The sequence below is a fragment of the Carlito syrichta genome, unplaced genomic scaffold, assembly GCF_000164805.1.
Source record: "Carlito syrichta isolate Samal-C Ts95f unplaced genomic scaffold, Tarsius_syrichta-2.0.1 Scaffold315561, whole genome shotgun sequence".
In the NCBI taxonomy this organism is placed as follows: Eukaryota; Metazoa; Chordata; class Mammalia; order Primates; family Tarsiidae; genus Carlito; species Carlito syrichta.
In genome coordinates, this window is record NW_007259657.1 from 1,465,108 (window position 1) to 1,490,188 (window position 25,081).

The 25,081-nt window shown below is 39.6% G+C and overlaps 1 protein-coding gene across 10 annotated transcripts in view; it reads left to right on the forward strand.

Moving 5' to 3' along the window:
• The first annotated feature begins 1,525 nt into the window (after positions 1-1,525).
• The window catches only part of HLTF (helicase like transcription factor), a 66,935-nt gene continuing 43,379 nt past the window's right edge, over positions 1,526-25,081 (forward strand). For all 10 annotated transcript variants that reach the window (XM_008072967.1, XM_008072968.1, XM_021706418.1 and 7 more), the window contains exons 1-8: positions 1,526-1,764; positions 2,846-3,053; positions 14,612-14,778; positions 15,988-16,121; positions 17,421-17,518; positions 19,460-19,534; positions 19,676-19,867; positions 23,008-23,103. In XM_008072967.1, coding sequence (XP_008071158.1) covers positions 1,745-1,764; positions 2,846-3,053; positions 14,612-14,778; positions 15,988-16,121; positions 17,421-17,518; positions 19,460-19,534; positions 19,676-19,867; positions 23,008-23,103 — 990 coding nt within the window. In that variant the 5' untranslated portion in view covers positions 1,526-1,744. The remainder of the gene's footprint in view (positions 1,765-2,845; positions 3,054-14,611; positions 14,779-15,987; positions 16,122-17,420; positions 17,519-19,459; positions 19,535-19,675; positions 19,868-23,007; positions 23,104-25,081) is intronic.

Here is a 25,081-nt window from a genome sequence, read left to right on the forward strand (position 1 = left end):
AAGGGCAAGTGTCAATATTTGCCATGTTTGCAAATACCTTTCCTCTCCGATCCGTCAATCCTCTCCTGACCGTGACAACGGGTCCTACTAGCCACCAAATCCCTATCCTGTGTGGCAGTGAGCAGTCCTACTCTGGGGCAGCAGCCTCTTCGCCACCCACAGGCCGACCAACCGCCCTGGGCCTGAATTCTCTTATACTCTGTCTCTGTTGCTCGGAGCCCCACCACCTCGTATGCCCACTCGCCCCACAGAGCGCCCCCTGCGGTCCCCCAGGGGAAAGCAAGCTTCTTCACGCTGGCCCCGCCCACCACTTCCTGCACCGCCCTCAAAGTTAACTGTGCGATGATCATCTGTCAGGGCTTTCCTGTACTCAGAAATGAAAATTTGCGGAGCGCAGTGGTTCACGCCTGTAATCCCGGCGTTTGGGGAGGTGAAGGTGAGAGTCTGTGCCCAGGAGTTCGAGACCAGCCTGAGCAACATAGCGAGACTTCGTCTCTACGATTAAAAAAAAAATCAGCTGGGCGTGTTGGCGCTCGCCTGTGGTTCCAGCTACTTGGAAGGCTGATGCGGAAGGATTGCCTGAGCCCAGCAGGTCTAGGCTGCGGTGGCCATGAGCGTGCCACTGCACTCCAGCCTGGGCGGCAGAGTGACACTCCGACTCAAAAAAAAAAAAAAGAAAAGAAAAGAAAAAGAAAATTTGCCTGCAATCCCACACTTTGGGAGGCCCAGGCGGGAGCACTGCTTGAGCTCCGAAGTCAGAAACCAGCCTGGGCAACACAGCGAGACCTCCTCTCTACACAAATACATCCAAAAATTAACCAGGCCTAGTGATGCGCATCTGTAGTCCCAGCTACTCTCCCAAGCCCTAGAAGGTGGAAGCTGCGGTGAGCCCCGATAGAACTACTGCTCTCCAACCTGACTGATAGAATGGGACCCCCGACTCAAAAGAAACACACACACAGCTGGGAGGGGGCTTCTGTACGTTCCAGGGAAGATTTTCCGAACTCCGAGTGTCTCCTAGATGCTCTGATGAGCCATTTTAAGCGAAACTTTTGAGCGCAAATCCCCAGGATTCAATACAGGAAGCGAAGGACAGTCTCGTGGGGGGCTTCGGGGATCGCAAGCAGCGGACCACATTCGGTGGAGGACCCCATTACGTGTCGCTTTACTTGAGCACAAAATGAAAGGCAGGACAAAAGAGGGCCTGAAGAATGGAGCTGGGACTTGGGACTCGAGGGCGCTAACGGAAAGGACAGTCGTCTTCCTTGGTTAGAGGCGGAGGATGGAGCAGAAAACGCCGGCTCTGCGGGTACCGCGGGCACCGCAGTCGCACCCCCGGGGCCGCGTGGCTTTCCCGCGCGACCGCCTTGGGGGCGGGGAAGAACCCGGATGGAACCGCCCCTACTGCCGGGACCCCCCACCGTCTTTGAATGGCAGCGCGGGGCGGAGTCGCCCGCCTCTCCGTGCCCTGATTGGCTTGTATCCGCAGTCTCCTCCTCGCGATTGGGCGTTGTCAGTGCCAGTCACGGAGCGTCGCTGGTCGCTCAGATTGTTGCTAGAAGGAGACGGCGTCGACGTCTGACTGGGCTTGCTGCGTCTTAGCCTTCAGTCGTGCGCGCTCGATTCCGCGCTCGGAACCGGTCTCCGGCTTCTGGGCTGTGGGGCCTGGAAGAAGGCCTATCGAGGCGGCTCGAGAACGATCCGGGGACGCCCAGGCGCTTCCCTTGTCGTCCCGCTCAGCGCCATGTCCTGGATGTTCAAGAGGTGAAGGGGGCGGAGGGGGTGGGGCGCTGAGGCTAACGGCCTGGAGGCGTCCCCAAATGAACCTGACCTTCCCCGCGGCCCCTTGGCGTTACCCGGGCGATTTGTGCAGCTGTTATTCGTTCTGCGGGTCGCCCGTGTGGCCGCGGGAGGAATACATGCATTGTCTTGGCTGGCGAGCAGAGGCTGCTCGGGCGCGTCTCGTGCCAGGGCCTTGGGAAATCACTGTCACAGGCTGCGGGGGGCCCGGGCTGCAAGCTGCGCGGCCCGTGCTTTATTCAACAAAACATGCATGAGATGTCCACCGTGCCCTCGGCATTGTGATCGGAGAGGGGAGCCAAGGAACAGCCCTTGTCCCGGAGTAGCTCCCAATTTCTGTGCAGGCACAGACGTGCAAATATAGATTTGCAGGGGAGCCAAAAGGTGCGCGCGACTTGGGAGGAAAACGCAGGACACATAAGCGACTGTCTGTTCTTAGGATAATGGAAACTTCCTGAAATCCCCCAGTAGATTTCTCTCCTCACTTTTCATTGTCCACATTGATTTTCATGCCCGTTCCTGAAACAATTACACCTAAGGGGGGTGGGTTACCTTTCCATCAACGAGGTGAGGTCACAGGCGTGAGGTCAGTTTCTCTTGATGGCATGGTTTGGATACCTGAAAAAAGTGTTTTGTTCGGAGGGAATTAACGTGTGCTGGGCGTATTACCTGAAAAAATACAGTTTCATGGGCAAAATCCCTATTGACATTTTGGCATATAATTGTGGTTACTGACATCACATATATTTCCATTTAAATAGATGATTTTCACTAGGAAAGAGATTTGTGAACCCTTACTGGGTTTTTCATTTTGAATACCTGTAGGGATAGACGAGCCAGTATTGAGCAGAGAGGGTTCCTGGAAGCCTTCCCGTCTCACTGCATCCAATTCCTGCCTTAACCAGAGTAACTGGTTCCCATTTAAGATTTCATTTGCTGAAATAAAGGGTGAAAAAGCTATTGCCCTATAAATGCTAGTACGGTCTTTAGAAATATTTGGTTAAGTATGATGCTGTTTTTCTGTGTCTTTTTTTTTTTTCAATAGGGATCCTGTTTGGAAGTACTTGCAGACTGTCCAATATGGAGTCCATGGAAATTTTCCACGCCTCTCATATCCAACTTTCTTTCCACGTTTTGAATTCCAAGATGTTATCCCTCCAGATGACTTCCTCACTAGTGATGAAGAGCTAGATTCAGTTTTATTTGGAACTTTAAGAGGTCATGTGGTTGGACTACGCTATTACACAGGAGTAGTGAGTATAACAATAGATACTCAGTTAAATTGTGATATGTATGGTATTAACTTAGAAAATAAGAGAATTAGAAAGTGATAAGTACAGTTAATATTTATTTTACTTTAAGTAATTGAAATTTACAAAGGCAAGAGCTAACAAATATCTGAACTGCTTTGATTTATATGCCTTTATGTTTATATTATGTTTACATATGCACAGAAATTTTGCCTGTACTGTATTTGATCCTACAGTAACACAGAGGAAGATAGGTCATCTGTTATCCTCTTTATGTAACTGAGGAACTGGAAGTCCAGAAGATTAAAAGATTTGTGTAAAATGGACAGATACTATATGATACATTTGGGAAATAACTTCCAAGTTTCTTTCTCTACTTGTGCTCCTCAGCACATTTTTGGACTTTAGTATTTTAAAATTAGATAGATAAGAGAATTTCCTATTTTTAGGACCCTTTCTATAAAAAAATAATGAGGCTGTCTCCCACCTTTTCTATCTGTATCTTTCAGTTTGTATCTTTCTGTATCTGTTTTCTGCATCGTGTGTGTGTGTGTGTGTGTGTGTGTGTGTGTGTGTGTGTGTGTGTGTAGGAAAGAAAGACATTAAAAAAACACAACATCCTCTGATCAGTACTTATGTTTGTTATTGTCATGTAGTATGCTTTTGTGTTATTTGGATACTAAACCATCTGATTTTATTTATGAACAGTTTCAAATATACACAGAAGTAGAAAGGCTAATACAGTAAGCTTCCATTTACTCATCATCCATATTCAACAGTTAACAAGACTTCCATATTTGCTTCATCTTTTTTTTTCTCTTTTGTCCTTTTGTATGAAGGTAAACCCCAAATTTATTGATTTATATTTAAATAATTCAGTATGTATCTCTAAAAAAAGTCATCTTACATGTCATTTTCATACTTAACAAAATTAATGATTTCTTATTGCATATGGTAACAAATCCAAAATTGGATTTTTGTCTACTTAAACATGACTTTATAGTTGATTTTTTTCGAATTGAAATGAAAACAAGGTTCATATGTTATCTTTGGTTATTTACGGGTCATAACCCCCTGTTCCACCTCCATCCCTAACACCTTGTTTCGTGTCATTGATTTGTTGCAAAAATAAGTTTTTTTATGTTTTGTGTTGTGGAGTCTTATGGATTTATTAGTTTTTCCATTCCCCAGTATTTATCTTATATTGAAACTTTTCAAAACACTTTTTTTTTTTTTTTTTGGTTGTCTGAAGCATATTCAGCAAGAGAATCCCTGGGAAAGTGTTCCATGTTCTGGATTTGTCTTTCATATTTTCTTTACATTGGAGCTTCTTGTATTGTTTTGTGATAGCCTGATATGTGTTGACTAGGAGATTCCTTAAGAAGAAACAGTATTTTCTACAAAGTTTTTGTAGATTTGGCTGACTAAAATCCTTGACCTATATTTTCTCTCCATATCTCAATGTTGCATGAAATGTTGGTGAGAATTCTTATGCTAGTATGATCATCTCTCCCACTTAAGTGAACGGGAATTTTTTTTTTCCTGGATAACAAAAAAGATAATTTGAATGTTTGCTTTGTCTTAAAAGTTTAATAGTTTGACTAGGATATAAAGTTGTTTTCATCTATTTCAGAATTTTTTTTCTGTAACTATAGTTTTAAATGTTTGCCTTGTTCCAAAGCTTGTTTTTCTTCTTCAGGGACTCCATTCTATCTTTGTTTTTATTCTTTTGAGACAGAGTCTCAGTCTGAAGCCCAGGCTGAAGTGCAGTGGCACGATCCTGGCTTACTGCAGCCTCAGCCTCCTGGCCTCAGATGATCCTCCTTTCTCAGCCTCCCAAGTAGCTGGAACTACAGGCATGCATCGCCACACTCAACTGATTGTTATTTTATTTTTTAATATTTTAATTTTTATTTTTTTGAGTTGGAGTTTCACTCTGTCACCCAGATTGGAGGGCAGTGGCACCTCCCAGCCACCGCAGCCTTGGCCTGCTGGGCTCCGGTGGTCCTTCCGCCTCAGCCTTCCAAGTAGCTGAAATTACAGGCGTGTGCTACCACGCCTGGCTAATTTTTGATTTATTGTAGAAATGAGGTCTCGCCAAGTTGCCCAGGCAGGTCTCGAACCCGCAGGTTCAGGCAGTCCACTCACCTCGGTCTCCCAAAGCGCTGTAATTACAGGCTGAGCTACTGAGCCCGGCCCCAAAGAATTTTTGAATTTTTTGTGGGTACGAGATCTCACTGTGTTGTCCAGGCTGGCTTTGGAACTCCTGGACTTAAGTGATCCTCCTGTCTTGGCCTCCTGAAGTGCTAGGATTACAAGTGTGAGCCACCATTTCTGACCCTTTCTGTCTGTCTTTATATATATATATAGTTTTATTTTTAAATTTTTTTTTACTCAGAGTCTCACTCTGCTGCCCAGGCTGGAGTGCAGTAGCACGCTCATGGCTCCTGCAGCCTCAACCTGCTGGCCTCAGGTGATCCTTCTGCCTCAGCCTCCAAGTAGCTGGAACCATAGGCACGCGCCACTATGCCCAGCTAATTTTTTGATTTTGTAGAGATGAGGTCTCGCCATATTGCCCAGGCAGGTCTCGAACCTGTGGGCTCAGGCAGTCCTCTCACCTCAGCCTCCCAAAGTATTGGGATTACAGGTGTGAGCCACGGCTCCTGGCTTTTCTTTATATTAGATTTCTTCTGTCTGTATGTCTGTTACTTCTTCTGAAATCCTTTTTGTCATATTTTTTCACTTTTCTGTTTTTCATAATTTTTTCTTACCATATTTTTCACAAGGTATTTTCTCTCTTGTGCTTTTCCTACTTTATTCTTGAAATGTTTTTTTGTTCTTCTAATTTTCTTCTTTGATTTCTGAAATCTGTTAGTTCTTTTTTAATATCTACCTCTTCTCTAGCTTTCATTGATTTCTGATCTTTCCTATTTCAGGTTTGTGCTATTTTTTTCAAACTTACATTGTTTTCTAAGTTATTTCATACTACTGTGAAATACTAGATTATGGATGTTACTATCCTAGAATGATCATTATTTGTTGACCTTGGAATACTCTCTATGACACTGCTAATCTAATAAAAATGTGTACTGACTAAAAGTAATGATCAGCTTTCTTATTTTTCAGAATATATATTATTTATTTTGTAGGCAATACATATTCATTATTTTAAAATGACTAGAAAAGAATTAAATCTTCCTGAAGATACTATTCAGAATTATAACTTATTTGTTTTATATCTTCTACACTTTTTTCTGTGAACATAGGCAAGTAAATTAGAACCATGTATTAATAAATAGAAGATTCTATATTATGCCTATTATGATCATTTTTTTCTCTTAGCAAAATATTAAGATTATCTTTTCATGTTAATAAAAACTTATTATACTTTTAATTTCTTTATTGGTGGACATCTTGGAGTTGATCACTTATAAAAATATTGTAATAAAATTGGTGTTATTGTTGCATACTTATTATTTTAACTTTTTTCAACTTTATTGAGTTGCGGTTTACATATGATAAAATACACATATTTTATTTTATTTATTTTTATTTTATTTTATGCGTCAGGGTCTCACTCTGTTGCCCAGGCTGGAATGCAGTGGCATATGGCCACTGCAGCCTTGACCTGCTGGGTTCAGGTGATCCTTACGCCTCCGTCTTCCAAGTAGCTATAACTACAGGCACGCTCTACCATGCTCTGCTAATTTTTTTATTTACTGTAGAGATGAGCTCTCCACCAGGTTGCCCAGGCTGGTCTTGAGCCTGTAGGCTCAGGTAATCCTCTCACCTCAGCCTTCCAAAGTGCTGGGATTATAGGCATGAGCTACCACGCCCAGCCTAGTCATTGGGGTTTTTTTTCGATCACATTGTAGACCCCCAATTTTTTTTTTTGAGTCAGAGTGTCACTCTGTCACCCAGGCTGGAGTACAGTGGCATGCTCAAAGCCACCTCAGCCTTGACCTGCTAGGTTCAGGCTGTCCTTCCGCCTCAGCCTTCCACATAGCTGGAACCACAGGCATGTGCCACCACACGTGGCTGAGTTTTTGATTATTGAAGAGACGAGGTCTTGCCTTATTGCTCAGGCTGGTCTTGAACCCCTGAGCTCAGGCAATCCTCTGGCCTCTGTGCCTCCCAAAGTGCTGGGATTACAGGCTTGAGCCACAGTGCATAATTCCTAGAGTTTTGACAAAGATACAACCTGATAATCAACACCCAAATCAGCATATAGATTGCATCCATCTCCTGAAAGTTCTGTTGGATCCTCTTGAAATCATTTCTCTCTCCTCCTGCCGTAGGTAACCGCCAGTTTGATTTCTGTCACTGTAGGTAAATTTTGTTTATTCTAGAATCAGACAGTATATATTCATTTAAGTCTGGATTCTTTTACTCAGTGTAATTCAGGTACTTCTTTGGTCAATTTTAGTTATATTTTTAAAGAAAAACATCCACTTAATTTAGATTTTCAAATTTATTTCCATAGAGTTGTACATAGTAATCACTTATACTTAAAATTTTTAACATGTTTATGGTTACATTGCTGTTTTCATTCTTTGCTATACTTTTGTGTCTATTCATATCTATATCTATATCTATATCTATCTACATATGTTTTTGAGTTAGAGTCTCTGTCGCCTAGGCTGGAGTGCTGTGGCACACTCACAGCTACTCCAGTGTCGACCTGCTGGGCTCCGGCGATCCTTCTGCCTTAGCCTTCCAAGTAGCCAGAACTACAGGCATGCACTACTATGCCCGGCTAATTTTTGTTTTATTGTAGAGACGAGGTCACAGGCTGAGCCACCGAGCCTGGCCTATTCTTATATTTTTTTATCGGTCAGCCTTGATAGGCATTTCTGTTTTATTTCTTTTAAACAGCAGCCCTTGGATTTTTTTTTTTTTTTTTTGAGTCAGAGTTTCACTCTGTCGCCCAGGATGGAGTGCAGTGGCATGCTGCTCACAGCCACTGCAGCTTTGACATGCTGGGCTCAGGCAATCCTTCCCCCTCAACCTTCCAAGTAGCTGGAACTACAGGCATGTGCCATAATGCCTGGCTAATTTTTTGATTTATTGTACAGATGAGGTCTCACCATGTTGCTCAGACTGGTCTCAGACTCCTGAACTCAGGCAGTCCTCTGGCCTCCATCTCCCAAAGTGCTGGGATTATAGGTGTGAGCCACTACTCCCAGCTTGAATTTTTTTAAATGATTATTTTTCTTGGCTCAATAATTTTTCTTTTAGGCTGGATGTGGCGGCTCATGCCTATAACCTCAGCACTTTGGGAGGCCTAGGTGGTAGGATCACTTGAGGCCAGGTCTTTGAGAGTAGCCTGTACAACACAGTGAGAATCTGTCTCAAAAAAAAAAAAAATTAAAAAACAGAGAAGGGACTGGTGACATGAAGTTGAAGCTTTGAGATCACTTGGGCCCAGGAATTTGAGGCTGTAGTGAGCTATGATCATGCCACTGTGTGACCAACAGAGTGAGATCCTGTCTCAAAAAAAAATTTCTTTTCTATTTTAAGTATTGCATTGCCTTTATCTAATGTTATATAATAGCATTTTTTATTTTTAACTTTTAGGTTTTTTTAAAGTTTGTTTTCAGTAAACTAGTAGGTAAATTATTTCTTGACCCATCAAAGTCTTTATTTTATAATGCAGTAGTTTATTTTTCTATTCTAAAATACAGTCATGTATTATTTAATGATGGGGTTATAATCTGAAAAATGCATATTAGGTAATTTTTTCATTCTGTGAACATCATAGAGTATACTTAACACATACCTGACTGATACAGCCTACTACACACTTAGGCTCTATGATATGGCCTTTTGCTCCTAGGCTACAAATTTGTACAGGATGTTACTGTACTGAGCACTGAAGGCAGTGTCACACGTTGGTAAGCATTTGCATAACTAAGCTTATCTAAATATGTAATGGTACAGTAAAACGTCTATGTAAAAGATAAAAAAAGAGCCTCTCCATTATATTCTTATGGGAATCACTGTTCATGTGGTCAATCATTGCTGAAAACGTGGGGCATGACTGTATTGTTATGATTAGCTCTAATTATTTTTGTTGCTGTCTTAATCTTTTTGGTTTTCTTAATGTCCTTTTCTGTCTTGCTGTTTTGACCATGTTTGTTTTTATAGACCCCAGTATTTTGGCTCATATATATTCTATTCTAATTTTAATGGAATGGTACTCTGTTAAAATACATGATTGTTATGTAGTTATTTTCTCTGAGATGAAAATCCTCAAAAAATTGTTAGTTTTTTTGCCCTGTTTTTTTTTGTTATATATTTTCTAGGATCTGTATAATCTGGTTTAAAAAGGATCATGCTATGTAGGTAGTGGCAGAGGGGGGTAGTAGGCTAGGAGAAAACAGAGCTGTGCCTCATATCTCCAAAGGTTAGAGGGAATGTGTGTTTCATTCTGATTGGTTCAGGCTGTGGTTCTCTTGAGACAGTAGACAGATGCTGGCAGATGTTTGAAGCTGCTCTTTAGGAAATTTAAAAAGTTAAAATAATGCATATATCAAAATTTACCATTTTAAAGTGTATAGTTGAGTACTTTTTAGACTATTCATGAGGGGTTGTTGTGCAACCATTCTCACTATCTAGTTTGACAACATTTCCATCACTCCATAAAGAAACCCCATTCCCATTAGTAGGCACTCCCCATTACCCACTGCCCTCAGTCCCTGGCAACTGCTAATCAATCTACTTTCTGTTTGTATGAATTCGCTTGCCGTTGACTTGTGTGAAATCATTCACACAATATGTAGCCTTTGGGTCTGGCCTCCGATACTACTTTTATGTTGAAAAGTATTTTATTTACTTATTTGAGACAAGGTCTCTGTCTCCCATGAATAGATGTTTTTAGTATACTATTTTAGTTCTCTTGTTTCTTTTACTGTATATTTTATTTTCTTATGATTGCCTTAGTGATTACAATTAACATCTTAATTTATAAGAGTCTAGTTTGGATTAGTGCCAACTTAATTTTATAGTATATAAAAACTGCTCCTAGGTAGTTCTGTTCCCTTCCTTTGTGCTGTTACCATACAAATTGCATTTTATTTATGTTGTATACTCATCAACACAGATATAATTACTGTTATATGCACTTTAAATCAAGTAGAAAAAATTATATTTATACTGTCTTTTATATTTACTTATGTGATTACCTGTGCTCTTAATTTCTTCATGTGGATTCAAGTTACTGTCTAGTGTTCTTTGACCTTGGCCTGAAAAACTTCCTTTAGTATTTCCTGTAGGTCAGGTCTACTGGTGAGGAGTTCTTTCAGTTTTTGTTTCTCTAGAAATGTCTTAGTTTCTTCTTCATTTTTGAAAGGTAATTTTGCCAGATGTGAAATTGATTGAGTTTTTTTCTTAAGCACTTGGAAAGTTATCCCACTGCCTTCTGGTTCCCATGGTTTCTGATGAGAAATTAGATGCCAATCTTATTGAAGATCCCCTATGTGTGAAGAGTTGCTCCTTTCTTGCTGCTTTCAAGATTCTTTCAGAAGTTTGATTCTGATGTTACCAGGTGCAGATCTCCTTAACATGTGTTGAGCTTCTTTATGTGTAGAAATGGTTTTCATCAAATTTGGAATGTTTTTCCCCATTGATTTCTTGAATATTTTTTCTGCCCCTTTCTCTCTACTCCTTCTGGTACTCTTATTAGATGTGTGTTGGTATGCTTGATTTTACAGGTCTCTGAGGCTCTTGTTCTTGTTTATGTTTTTCACTTTCTCTTTCTGTTTAGATTGTGTAATCTCACCTGACCTATCTTCAACTCCACTGATTGTGATTTCAACTCAAATCTGCTGTTGAACCTTTCTAGTGAATTTTTTACTCAGTTCTTGTACTTTTTGAGTCCAGATTTCCTATTTGGTGAGGTGTTTTCTCGAGTCTAAAGAAATGGCTTAGCCGGCTGCCAGTGGCTCATGCCTATAATCCCAGCACTTTGGGAGTCTGAGGTGAGAGGATTGCCTGAGCTCGTGGGTTTGAGACCAGCCTGGGCAACTTGGTGAGACCTCATCTCTACAATAAATCAAAAAATTAACTGGGCATGGTGGCACATGCCTATAGTTTCAGCTACTTGGAAGGCTAAGGCAGAAGGATTGCCTGAGCCCAGCCGGTCGAGGCTGTGGTGGCTGTGAGTGTGCCACTGCCTTCCAGCTTAGGCAATAGAGTGAGACTCCAACTCAAAACAAAAAAAGAAAAAAGAAATGGCTTGATTTAGGTCTTTGAACATACGTGAAAGAATGGCTTAAATTCTTTTTCTAGTATGTTGAATATCTGTGCTTTTTGGGAAATGTTGATATTGATTGTGAATTCCTCTTTTCCAGGGTTCTTTGTTGTTGCTGATTTTGGTAATAAGTGTTTGTCAGTGACTCTTCTGAATTAAAATTCTGTAAAGACTACTCTTTATTATGTGTGGTTACTGAAGTCTGTGCTCAGCTTAGTGGTCAACTTGTGCTTATACTAGAACAAATAATTTCACATACTTTGCTGAGTTTTCTGTATGTTTTGCGGGCACTCCTGCAGCATTCTAAGACAGTTGACAACTCTGCTTTAACTCTCACTTCCTGCTTTTTAAATGCCTCAAGTTCAGCCAGAGGTGAGAGTTTAGGATATTCTTAGGTCTCCTGAGAATGTACACAACCCTGGTCATGGCATAGCCCCATGCTTACTTATGACTTTCTAGATTTCCAGAAATATTTAGGAGCTTTCCGAAGCCCTTGCAGACATCTGACTCCCCAACTTTTCTTCATAAGCCTTTTTGTGATCCTACTGTTTGCTCCAACTGTTAGCCACTGCCTCAGGCAGCCAAGAAGTTAAAACACTTTCCTGGAAAACTGCTTTTGACAAACATCCACCCAAGGGAGAAGGTTTTTTATGTGGGTTTAATATAGCCAACCTTGCCAGTGGAGTCTTCTAGGGACTGTCAAGACAGTTCAGATAGTGACAGTTCTTTGGGAATGCATCTTTGAAAGAGCTGTGATTCCATTTAACTCTCTCTGGTGAATGCCAGGCTGCACCTAGAATCCCAGCAGGCTGTTATTTTTAAAGGCTACAGTGTAAGTAGAGAGCTGGGGATGGGACTGAGACACTGATATAAGGCTGTTTATCTTGAATAAACGCTCCCCAGGTTTCTGCAAACCTTTGGTTAGTTCTTAGAGTTCTGAAAACAATTGATTCTGAAAATTTTTGCTAGTATTTTTTTGGTTGCTTTTATTAAGGGAAGAATTTTCAGCGGTTCTTACTCTACTTTTATTATGTTACTCTCATAAAGCTTTTAATTAAGTGGAGTCAGAATGGCATGAGTTGAACGCTGGATATATTTTTTTTCTTTTTCTTTTTTAAGTTGGGATCTCACTCTGTCGCCCAGGTTGGAGAGCAGTGGCACGCTAACAGCCAACTCAGCCTTCACCTGCTGGGCTCAGGTGATCCCTCCCCTGCACCCTTCCAAGTAGCTGGAACTACAGGTGTGCCCCACCATGCCTGGCTAATTTTTTGGTTTGTTGTAGAGACAGGGTCTCACCAAGTTGCCCAGGCTGGTTTGAACCCTTGGGCTCAGGCAACCCTCTCTCCTCTACCTCCCAAAGTGCTGGGATTACAGGTGTGAGCCACTGTGCCCCACTTCTTATTTTTTGAGTCGAAGTCTTACTTTGTCGAGCAGGCTGGAGTGCAGTGACGCACTCACAGCCACTGCAACCTGGATCTGCTGGGCTCAGGCAATCTTTCTGCCTCAGTCTTCCAAGCAGCTGGAACCACAGGTGCGTGCCACCACAGCCAGATAATTATTTTGATTTATTGTAGAGATGAGGTCTCACCAAGCTGGCCAGGCTTGTCTTGCATTCCTAGGCTCAGGTAATCCTTTTGCCTCTGCCTTCCAAAGTGCTGGGATTACAAGCATGAGACACTATGGACAGCCTGTTTTTTAAATTCTAATTCCACCCTGACTTAGAAGTGTCTTTTCCCCCCTTTTCTTATTCTGGAGAATTCAGGCTCAGGAATCAGCCTGTCTGGATTCAGATCCTAGCTCTATTACCTATTAGCTTTGTGGCTTTGGACAAGCTACTTAACTTTTTTTTTTTGAGAAAGCAGGATTTATTGAGAGAACAGAAAAGGTCTCACGGCAGGAGGGGACCTGAGAAGGTTGCCCCACTTTCTATGCTTTAATTTCTTCATTTATAAAATGGAAATAGTGACAGTACCATCTGATAGTATAGTGACAATTTAAAAAAGTCAGTGAGTAAAGTGTACTTAGAACAATGCTTGGCACATACTAGGCCTTCAAAGGTTAGTTGTTTTTCAGAAGTTAGGATGTTGAAAATTTTAAGAAGTATGAATTTGATTGTTTAGGTTTGACTGTATTTAGTTATAAAGGATTTAGTAATTTCCTAGTGAATGTGTATAAATATAAAATATATATATATCTTTTTTGTTTTTAGGAGACAGGATCTTGCTCTGGCATAGGCCATAGTGCAGTGGTGCTACCATAGCTCACTGTAGCCTCAAATTCCTAGGCTTGGCCGGGCGCAGTGGCTCAGCCGATAATCCCAGCACTTTGGGAGGCTAGGGTGAGAGGATTGCCTGAGCCTGGGGTTTCGAGTCCAGCCCGGGCAACTTGGTGAGACCTAGTCTCTACAATAAATCATAAAAATTAGCCTGGCGTAGTGGCGTGCATCTGTAGTTCCAGCTACTTGGAAGGGTGAGGCGGAAGTATTGCCTGAGCCCGGCAGGTCGAGACTATGGTAGCCATGAGCGTGCCACTGCACTTCAGCCTGGGCGACAGAGTGAGACTCCAACCCAAAAAAAAAAAATTCTTAGGCTCAGGTGATCTTCCCACCTCAGCCTCTTGAGTAGTTGGGACTACAGGTCTGTGCCACTGTGCCTGGCTAATTTTTTTATTTTTATTTTTTTGTAGATTTGAGATCTTGCTATGTTGCCCAGGCTGGTCTCAAACTCCTGGGCTCATGCAACCCTCTCACCTTGATTTCCCAAAGTGCTGGAATTGCAGGCGTGAGCTACCATGCCCAGCCCTAGGGAATATAGATTAGGAAAGTATTATTAAAGAATTATTGCAAAATATATGCTTTCGTATTCTATAGTCTGAGTCCCCAAATTACATTTTTCTTATATGCAGTCTTAAGCAGCATTAAAAAATGGATAGAACTGGGTACAGTGGCTCATGCCTGTAATCCTTTGAAAGACTGAGGTGGGAGGAGGATTACCTGAGCCCAGAGGTTTGAGACCAGCTGGGCAACTTGGCGAGACCTCATCTCTACAATAAATTAAAAAATTAACCAGGTGTGGTGGTGCATGCCTGTAGTCCCAGCTACTTGGCAGGCTGAGGCGGAAGGATTGCTGAGCCCAGCAGGTTGAGGCTGCAGTGGCCGTGAGCATACCACTGTACTCTAGTCTGGGTAACAGTGAGACTCCAACTCAAAAAAAAAAAAAGCATGGAAATCCCAGATAAAGGATGATAAAGTAAAGCTGTTATTGTCTGTTCATTATTTATAATGTAATTTTATGTTTGTCATTTTTATTAGGTTAATAATAATGAAATGGTTGCATTACAACGAGAGCCTAATAACCCTTATGATAAAAATGCAATTAAAGTCAACAATGTGAATGGAAATCAAGTTGGCCATTTAAAGAAAGATCTTGCAGCTGCTTTGGCCTATATCATGGACAACAAATTGGCACAAATAGAAGGGTAATGTACTTTCAGAATTTAGTTTTAATAATTGTGAATTATAGTCATCGTTGAACTTGTGAGACCTTCTTGTTACAGAGCCTATAAATGCATGATGACAATTTTTATCACTATACCTTTGGTATGTGTTCAGTAAATATTTTGTTTCTTTCATCTGCCTCTGCTGCCCAGTCATTAAAGTTATCCTCTCATTTTCCTGTTGAATTATTATCGTGGGAAAAAATATTTGGTTTAAATGTTAACAAGCACGTTTCATTTCTCCAAGCGTTTTGGTGATTAAGGTTAGGAGTATGGAAATGCTTGTTTATATCAGTTTATAAACTGGTATTCTGTGATATGATGTGGGTAAGATTTCATTTTACCCTGCATAGTAGTGTCTTAGAAATTTTTTCATTTATTTCCAATGTTGAAATCTCTAGGGTAGTTTACTTTTTATACATATTAATTTGTTTCACTAAACATAAAAAAAGATTTTTCTCTTGACAAACGGAAGAGTTCGCGATGCTGGAACCTCATTCCCATATATTATCAGTTGACTGTAACTGAGTAGTAGCTGTTCCTTTAGTTGGGGCATACAAAAGCTCTTCCAGTTCTACCACCTCCTTTTTTTTTAACTCTTAGTCTTCTCTTGGTTACCTTTTCTCTTTGAGACATTTGGGTTTGTGATCTCAATTTAAATATTTGGAATGTTTAGAATCTTCATATTCTAATTGTAGGTGAGTTTAGAAGATAAAACAAGTGCTCAGTAATGTCTCACTTTATTTGCTTTCTGCTTTTTCATTTTACTACGTTTTTCAGGTACTGAGAGTAAACTTTTAATGAATACTAGATTAGAAATAGTTTTTGCAAATAATTTCCCATCCTTCCATCAGAATGAGTTGTTACCCTCAGTGGTTCTGTTAGCCAAGACGCTACCTTCTCAATTAAACTCACTATTTTACTTATTTATAATTTTGTTTCCAGGTTATTTCTTGTATTTTAAAACTGCTTTATTACACTTCTCAATTTCTTCTGGCATCCTGTTACTCAAAAAATCACCCTTCTGATTATTGAGGATTCCACTTCCTGTCCCTTTTCAATTCTGCCCAACTAGTTCCTTGTAATTTTACTCCATGCAAAATTTCAACAGCACACTTAAAACATTTGACAGATTCTTAATGAGGGTTAAAAAAAACCCTTCTAATGTCCCATTTTTTCTTTCCTAAATAGGGTAGTTCCTTTTGGTGCAAACAATGCTTTTACTATGCCTCTGCATATGAGTTTTTGGGGAAAAGAAGAAAATAGAAAAGCAGTTTTAGATCAGTTGAAGAAGCACGGATTTAAATTGGGTCCTGCACCAAAAAGTAAGTTTGGAATTTAACTTAATATTGTTTTGATATTGAAAGATGCAGGGATTGTAAAATGTTTATTCTCTCATGGAGTTGGGTTAGCCAAACTAATTTGTGCCGATGGCTCCAAGTTATAACTTTTCTGAAGTCTTCTTGAGGAAATCTCTAATTTTCCTTTTGCCTTTATTTTGAAATAACTATAGATTAACACACAAAATATACAAGTAGGTCTTTTATATTACTTCTCCTAATTTTCCCCAGTAGTAACATCTGGAAATCCCTGATATTAATCTTCTTTTTTTTTTTATAAATTATAGACAAAAAGAATCTTCCAATAGGGAACAAAGAAGGGTTGTTTAGTACGAATTTGTTCAAATAATGTGGAATTACTTTAATAATGTGCTTTCTTTAGCCGGGTGTGGTGGTGCATACCTGTAGTTCCAGCTACTTGGAAGGCTGAAGTGGAAGAATTGCCTGAGCCCAGCAGGTCGAGCCTGCGGTGGCTGCGAGCATGCCACTGCACTACAGCTTGGGCGATAGAGTGAGACTCTAACTAAAAAAAAAAAAGTGCTCTCTGAATGATTTAGAATTTAGCTTTTTAAAAAAAACTTTATAGGACTTTTTTTTTTTGAGTTGCAATCTCATTGCCACCGCAGCCTCTACCTGCTGGGCTCAGGTGATCCTTCTGCCTCAGCCTTCCAAGTAGCTGGAATTACAGGCACGTGCTATCATGCCAGACTAATTTTTTGATTTATTGTAGAGACGAGATCTCACCAAGTTGCCCAGGCTGGTCTCGAACCCCTGGGCTCAGGCAGTTCTCTTGCCTAGGCCTCCCAATGTGTTGGAATTACGGGCTTGAGCCACCGCGCCCAGCATTGTAGGATTTTTTTTTTTCAGTTGGAGTCTCACTCTGTCACCCAGACTGGAGTGCAGTGGCCGCTCCTGGCCACCGCCACCTTGACCTGCTGGGCTCCGGCGATCCTTCTGCCTCAGCCTTCCAAGTAGCTGGAACTACAGGCGCGCGCTATCACGCCTGGCTAATTTTTTGATTTATTGTAAAGATGAGGTCTCGCCAAATTGCCCAGGTAGGTCTCGAACCCATGGACTCAGGCAATCCACTTACCTCAGCCTCCCAAAGTGTGGGATTACAGGCTGAGCCACAGAACCCGGCTTTGTAGGAGTTTTTAATGTAGTTTATTATACACATTTTAAAAGCTACTTATTAAAAGATTAAGAACCTATTTCACTAAATAAATAATTAAATAAATAAAAACCTATTTCACTTGGTGACTTTTTTCATTTTGTAAATTATAGCTGTAGGATTCAGTTTGGAAAGTAATTGGGGCTCTGGGAGAGCTGGACCAAGCTATAGTATGCCGGTTCATGCTGCTGTACAGATGACAACTGAACAGGTGTGCTTCTCTCTATTTTTAACTAAAAGTGAATTTTATTTTTTAATTTAATTTAATTTTTAAAGTGAATTTTAGATGTTGAAGTTTGGTGTTTAAAAGAATGGGGTAAATATCTATGTGCTTGTATTAGTGATCTTCAGATTAAGTTATAATGAAGCATGTCTAATAGAATGTATTTTTGTATAAACATTTATATAAACAGCTTTGATAAGGAATAAATCCATACATAAACATACATGCATATGTAGAAACACATGTTACTGTTTATACTTGGAATATTTTTGTATTTGAAATGTTTCCTTTTTTTTTTTTTTGAGTCAGAGTCTCACTCTGTCGCCTAGGCTGGAGTGGAGTGCAGTGGCACGTTCAAGGCTACCGTAGCCTCAACTTGCTGGGTTCAGGTGATCCTTCTGCTTCAGCCTTCCAAGTAGCTGGGACTACAGGCGTGTGCCACCATGCCCAGCTAATTTTTTGATTTATTGTAGAGATAAGGTATTGCAAGTTACCCAGGTTGGTCTTGAACCTGTGGTTTCAGGCAGTCCTCTTGCCTCTACCTCTCAAAGGTCTCAGGCAGTCCTCTTGCCTCTGCTTCCCAAAGTGCTGGGATTATAGGCGTGAGCCACCACGCCTGGCACGTATTTGAAATTTTCAAAATGTTCAAGTAGTTATTTTAAAAAATTTTGAATCTTGAAACTAATTCCTTTCAGTAAGGTTGCAAATGCAGTGTAAAAGAAGAAACCAGATCTTCGTCATTACTGTAGTTCTTTTTTTTTTTTTTGAGTTGGAGTCTCACTCTGTCGCCCAGATTGGAGTGCAGTGGCTGCTCCCGGCCACCGCAGCCTCGACCTGCTGGGCTCCGGCGATCCTTCCGCCTCAGTCTTCCAAATAGCCGGAATTACAGGCACAGCGCTACTACACCCAGCTGATTTTTTGATTTATTGTAGAGATGAGGTCTCGCTGCCCAGGCGGGCCTCAAACCCGCGGGCTCAGGCAATCCACTCACCTCAGCCTCCCAAAGGCGCGGGATTACAGGCTGAGCCACCGAGCCCGGCTTTACTGTAGTTCTTTGTCTAATTTGTAATCTAGGATATTGTTATGCTGAGTTAGTTTGGGAAAAAATGAGATAAATCAATACAGGTCAATTTTAAAATAACATTAAAACTTTTTTGATGTCTGTATTCACCAGTAGAGTGTTAGTCCTTTTATCTACTAATTACCGTTATTATATTACCACTGCTTTTTGCTTGAAGGACTGAGCATGTGTCTGGTGGGTAAACCCCAGGTTACCTCTCCTAACTTTTTAGACCCAGCCTTATTTCTTCTGGGCTACTGCTATGTGTTTGTGTTAATTTGCAAAAAAAGTATCCATAACACATATATGTTGACCTAAAATTAGACTAGATTAGTTTAAATAATCAACTATATTAGCACAATAATAAAGTCACCCTGATATTTTATAGCAATAGGAAGTTCCTTATGGCAGTAATAATAAATGAAATGTTACTGGCTTGAAAGAGAGTTAGATGCACCTGGTGGGACTGACTAAATCGTTTGAATACAACTAATAGAATCATAGAATTTAAATGGCAGAAGGAGCCTTGAGACCATCTAAATTTAGTTCATCTCTTTCATTTTACAGGAATTAGATACATAAAGAATAAATGTTCTGCCCAAACCTACATATAAGTTTATTTGTGACACAACTGTGACTGAAACCCAGGCTTAAAACCCTTTTCTGTATTCTTTAAAATACAATACAGTTACCTCTTATACTTAGAGCACTTACTCATTCTGCCTTCAATGAGCAGTATAGTATCTAAAATAATTATTTTATGTGACTTTTTGACATTTGACTCTAAGTTATTTGAAATCTCTGACTTAAGTCCAATTACTGTTTTAATTGGTTTGTTTTATGTTGTTTCTTGTTGCTGCTTACTGTAGCTTAAAACAGAATTTGACAAATTGTTTGAAGATTTAAAAGAAGATGATAAAACTCATGAAATGGAACCAGCTGAGGTATTGAGCAGTATTTTCCATTTAAAACTATTCCAAATTTTAAAATATGCTGATAATCTACACTTTTAAATCACATTCAAGTTCTGCTTGTGAAAAATGAGAGAGCTTACCATATTTGTCTTTATGTCTTTTTATTTATAGGCTGTTGAAACACCATTACTTCCACATCAAAAACAAGCTTTAGCTTGGATGGTTTCACGGGAAAACAGTAAAGAACTTCCGCCATTCTGGGAACAGCGAAATGACTTATACTATAATACAATAACAAATTTTTCTGAGAAGGACCGACCAGTAAATGTCCATGGAGGAATTTTAGCTGATGATATGGGTTTGGTAATTGTTTCTTTCTTTAGTTAATAAAATCTTGTTTGAGATTATTCTTTTGTAGAAAGTAATTTTGAAGTAGAAAGATAGGAATATGTTGGTACTAGTTTGGGACTAGATTTTACTTTCATTGTAGAAAACACTTTTTCCTGTAGTTTCATTTAAAATAATGATATACTTTTTGTTTGGTTAAAGTACAATTAAAATAATTAGGTAATAGTGATAGGTTATAGACATGTGCTTCTCTATTTTCTTTGTGTTTAGAAATTCAGAGTAGTCTATCTTTTATGGGTTTTCTTTCCAAAAGTAAAAACGATATAAAATTGTATTCTGTCACAAATACTGTGTTATGCAGAGAATTAAATAGAATATATGATTCTTTACACTATCAGTTTTTATACTTTTTGTTCTCAGTAACCTTCTTAGAAATTGCTGAAGATCTCTTGCTGGGCCTGTGGCTTATGCCTGTAATCCCAACACTTTGGGATGCTGAGGTGGAAAGATTGGAGGCACTCCAGTCTGGGCAAGAGAGTGATACCCTAGAACACACACACAAAAAATTATTGAGGATCTCAAAGTTTGTTTCTATGGCCTATGTTTGTTAATATTTCTAGCATTAGGCATTACTAATTTATTTTTAGAAACTTGACAAACTCATTACTTGTTGTTACAAGTAGCATATTTTTAAATGTAAAGTAACTATGCTAAAATAATAGCAATTTTGGTGAGAAGACTGGCATTGTACATTTTTTGCTGATCCCTTTGTTGATGGCCGAGTAGCTGAAATCTCATATTTGCTTGTTCATCAGCCCATTGTGATATGTTGTTTTGGCTGAAGTATATGAGGGAAATTTGTCATACATATGGGTAGCTGTAAAAGGGAGGAATACTTCAATAGCTTTTTAGATAATTGTAGATTTCTTTTTTGATAAGTATATCAAAATTCAACAAGGATTAGTTTATTAAAGGCTAATAGTTAAGCAATGGAACTTAAAATATCAGTGAACTTTTTTATACTGTTTCATTAAAATCTATTTGTATATCTTGCCCATTGAATGGATATTTTACCCATGCATGATTTTATAACATCAGACATTGCACACTTAGAAAATACTGGTTCATTGCACTATACATATCTCCCACAATGTTGATGTATTTCATTATGCAATGTCATAAAGTTATATTCATTAATATTACTACTGACCTTATTAAAAAAGAATTTACATTTTGGGTAGCTGTTATATTCATAGCGTCAGATAAAAATTTTCCAACATTCTAATTTTATATTGAAAAGTCAAATTTTATCATTGACAACAAACACTCTGTTATTTTCCTTGAAGATGATGACCTCACTTTGTTCATTGTTAAGAAAATATCTTTCACTCAATTGTGAATGATAGTTATCAGTCATTCTTTTAAGTAAAATGGTGTTGCATGAAAAAAGTGACTAGTTGAGCTTGCAACTCAGTCTCAAGTGATTTTTCTCTAGATGACTCTTATTTATTTTTTTTGAGTTGAATTCTCACTGTTGCCCAGGCTGGAGTGTAGTGGCACGCTCACGGCCACCGCAACCTTGACCTGCTGGGCTTTTATTTTTGCTTTGAGTTGGAGTCTCTCTCTGTTGCCCAGGATGGAATGCAGTGACACGCTCATAGCCACTGCAGCCTTGACCTGTTGGGCTCAGGCAGTCTTCCACCTCAGCCTTCCAAGTAGTTGGAACTACAGGTGTGCATCACCACTCCCAGCTAATGTTTTGATTTATTGTAGAGACAAGGTTTTACCAAGTTTCCCAGACTGGTCTTGAACCCTGAGCTCAGGCAATGCTCTCGCCTCCGCTTCTCAAAGTGCTGGAATTACAGATGTGAGCCACCATGCCCAGCCAACCCTGTGTATTTTAATATGCAACGGAAGTATTTTATGTGTACTTTCCATTTCATTACACAGAATATTAAAAAGTTGTGTACTTACGAGGTGAGATTTATAGTGTGTGTTGTTTCATCAAGAGTATTCTTAAGGAAAAACTTATTTTTCTTTTTTATTATATGTGGTGATAAAGAATCTGGTGACCACTAATATAGCATAGCGTCAACTACTTTGTTTTATGCTAAGGCACTTTTTCTAACATTGTTTTTTGTAGCATTACTGTAGATGTCACATAAGTAAGATATTACTTAGTAGGATTATAAAAATAGTTTTGACCTCACATTTTCCTGAAAGGGTCCTGGGAACCCACAGACCATCAGCCTGTGAACCACTTTTGAAAACTTCTATTTTAGGTCTGGTGCAGTGACTCACACCTGTAATCCCAGAATTTTGGGAGGCTGGGGAAGGAGGGTTACATGAGTGCAGGAGTTCGTGACCAGCCTGGGCAACATAATGAGACCATGTCTCTACAAAAAAATTAGCTGGACTTGGTGACGTATGCCTGTAGTTCCAGTTATTTGGGAGGCTGAGGCAAGAGGATCGTTTGAGCCCAGAAGATTGAGGCTGCAGTGGGCTGTGATTGTGATACTACACTCCAACCTGGGCAACAGAATGAGACCTCAGCTTACCAAAAAAGCACTGCTATTTTACACTGCCTTAAGAGTGCCAGATATTTATTTCTGTATTGCTAACTATAAATCAAGCTGCAGAAAATATTTAAAAATTACATGTTTCCATTTAAGAAAAATACATAAGAAATATCTTATCAAAGTATTATGGACAAGTTGCAGCTTTTAAATCTTAGTATCATCTCCAAACCAAATTTGATTAAATGATTCTCTCTAATGTGTACTGGAATTACTAATCATTTTAAATTAACTTTGAATTTCATGGCAATCAAGTAGTTTTAAATAGCTTTATCATGAAATTGACAGTTTAGGATTAAATGTAGAAGTTTAGAATAGCGGTCATTCAATAAAATGACATTTCTCGGAGATGTTTATAGTATAAATCATTTAATCATTCCTAATGCAGTGGAGGAAAGCAGTTTTTAACTAAATTAAATATTCGTTTTTATTAACATGTATTTTATTTAATCAGTATACTTTTGTGATCTTGACTGATAGTTAATACTTGGTTAATTGATTTTAGAATTGATTTTTGGGATGTTTAATGATCAATTGGATTTTAGAATCTGACTTTTGTCTTTTAAAAACATTTTAAAGGGTAAAACTCTTACAGCCATTGCGGTAATTCTTACCAACTTCCATGATGGAAAACCTCTTCCTATTGAAAGAATTAAAAAGAATCTACTGAAGAAGGTAAAGTATTCATAAGTGTACTTTTTGTGAAGTCTCTGGTTTATTATGAATCCTTTAAATTTTATCTCTTAAAAAAAATTACCAAGAAATTGGTAATATGTGATGTTTTCAAAGATGTGATGATAAGAGTATAAGTTGGTATCACATTCTTGAGGGTGATTGGTAATACATAGTAACAACTTTAAAAGTGTTCATAATCTTTGACCTAGTAAGTAATGTAATTTCTTTTTTTTTTTTTGGAGTTGGAGTCTTACTCTGTTGCCCAGGCTGGAGTGCAGTGGCACGTTGCCGGCCACCGCAGCCTTGACCTGCTTGGCTCAGGCGATCCTTCTGCCTCAGCCTTCCAAGTAGCCAGAACTACAGGTGTGCGCTACCACACCCAGCTAATTTTTTGATTTATTATAGAGACGAGGTCTCACCATGTTGCCCAGGCTGGTTTTGAACCCGTGGGCTCAGGCAATCCTCTCACCTTGGCCTCCCAAAGTGCTAGAATTATAGGCTTGAGCCACTATGCACGGCCTAATAATGTAATTTCTAGGAAACTATTTTATTTTTATTTTTTGAGTTGGAGTCTCACTCTGTTGCCCAGGCTGGAGTGCAGTGGCATGTTCACCACTGCTGCAGTCTCAACCTGCTGAGCTCAGGAGAATCTTCTGCCTGAGCCTTCCAGGTATCCAGAACCACAGGCATGCACGACCATGCCTGGCTAATTTTTTAATTTTTATTGTAGAGATGAGGTCTTGCCAAGTTGCCCAGGCTGGTGTTGAACCCATGGGCTCAGGCAATCCTCTCATCTCTGCCTCCCAAAGTGCTGGCATTACAGGTGTGAGCCACTGTGCCCAGCCCAGTGTTTGGTTTTCTGTTCCTGTATTTAGGTGACTTTTCTTGTTATTTAATATATATATTTATGTTTATGATATATACACATACTTATTCAATTTCTAAGAATGAAAAATAAATGTTCTTAGAAAGCAATTATTTTTGTTCTTACATGAAAATTCAGTGAAAGTAGTAAAAGTAGTAAAATAGCAGAAAGGTGTGTACAGAGTCTCTCTTTTTTAAACTCTTCTGAACTACTATTCTTAGTTTTTAGTTTTCAGAAAGGCTGCACATCAATTTCCTGCTACTTGCTATTAAGATTTTTTTTATTAATATCTATATTTATTTACATTTCCTTCTTTCTACTTTTACTTTTGTTTTCGGGGGTGTGTGTATGTGTTTTTTTTTTAAGTTTTGGTTGTATTCTATTGCTCAGACTGGAGTGCAGTGGCATGATCATGGCTCATCACACCCTTGACCTTCTAGGCGCAAGTGATTTTCCTGTTTCAGCCTTTCTAGTAGCTGGGACTATTGGTGTGTGCCACCAAGCCCAGCTAGTTTTTTGATATTTTGTAGAGATGGGTCTTATTCTGTCACCTAGGGTGGAGTACAGTGGCACACTCATGTCCACCGCAGCTTCGACCTGATTGGCTCAGGTAATCCTTATGTCTCAGCCTTCCAAGTAGCTGGAACTACAGGCGCTCGCCACCATGCCCAGCTAATTTTGTTTGTTTGTTTATTTACTTATTTATTTATTTAGTGTAGAGGTGAGGTCTTGCCATGTTGCCTAGGCTAGTCTTGAACCCATGGGCTCAGGCAATCCTCTCACCTTGGCTACCCGAAGTGCTGGCATTACAGGTGTGAGCCACCATGCCTGGTCAGCCTTCTTTCTACTTTTATTGAAGTTTGACCTATTGCAGTCTCAGATTCGGTTCCCTACCCTGAATTCTCTAATGCTTCATGTCTTGTTTTTTTTACATTTCGTTATTAAAATTGAAGTTCAAGGTTACTAGAATTGATAGAGCATGTAAGACTGCTACTTTAATCTCCTTTGTCACTTAAGAAAGTTATCAATTATCAGCAAGAATTTCTCTTTATATTTTATTTTTTAGAAGGAGCATATATTGAGAGGGCAGAAAAGCCTCCACAGTGGAATGGG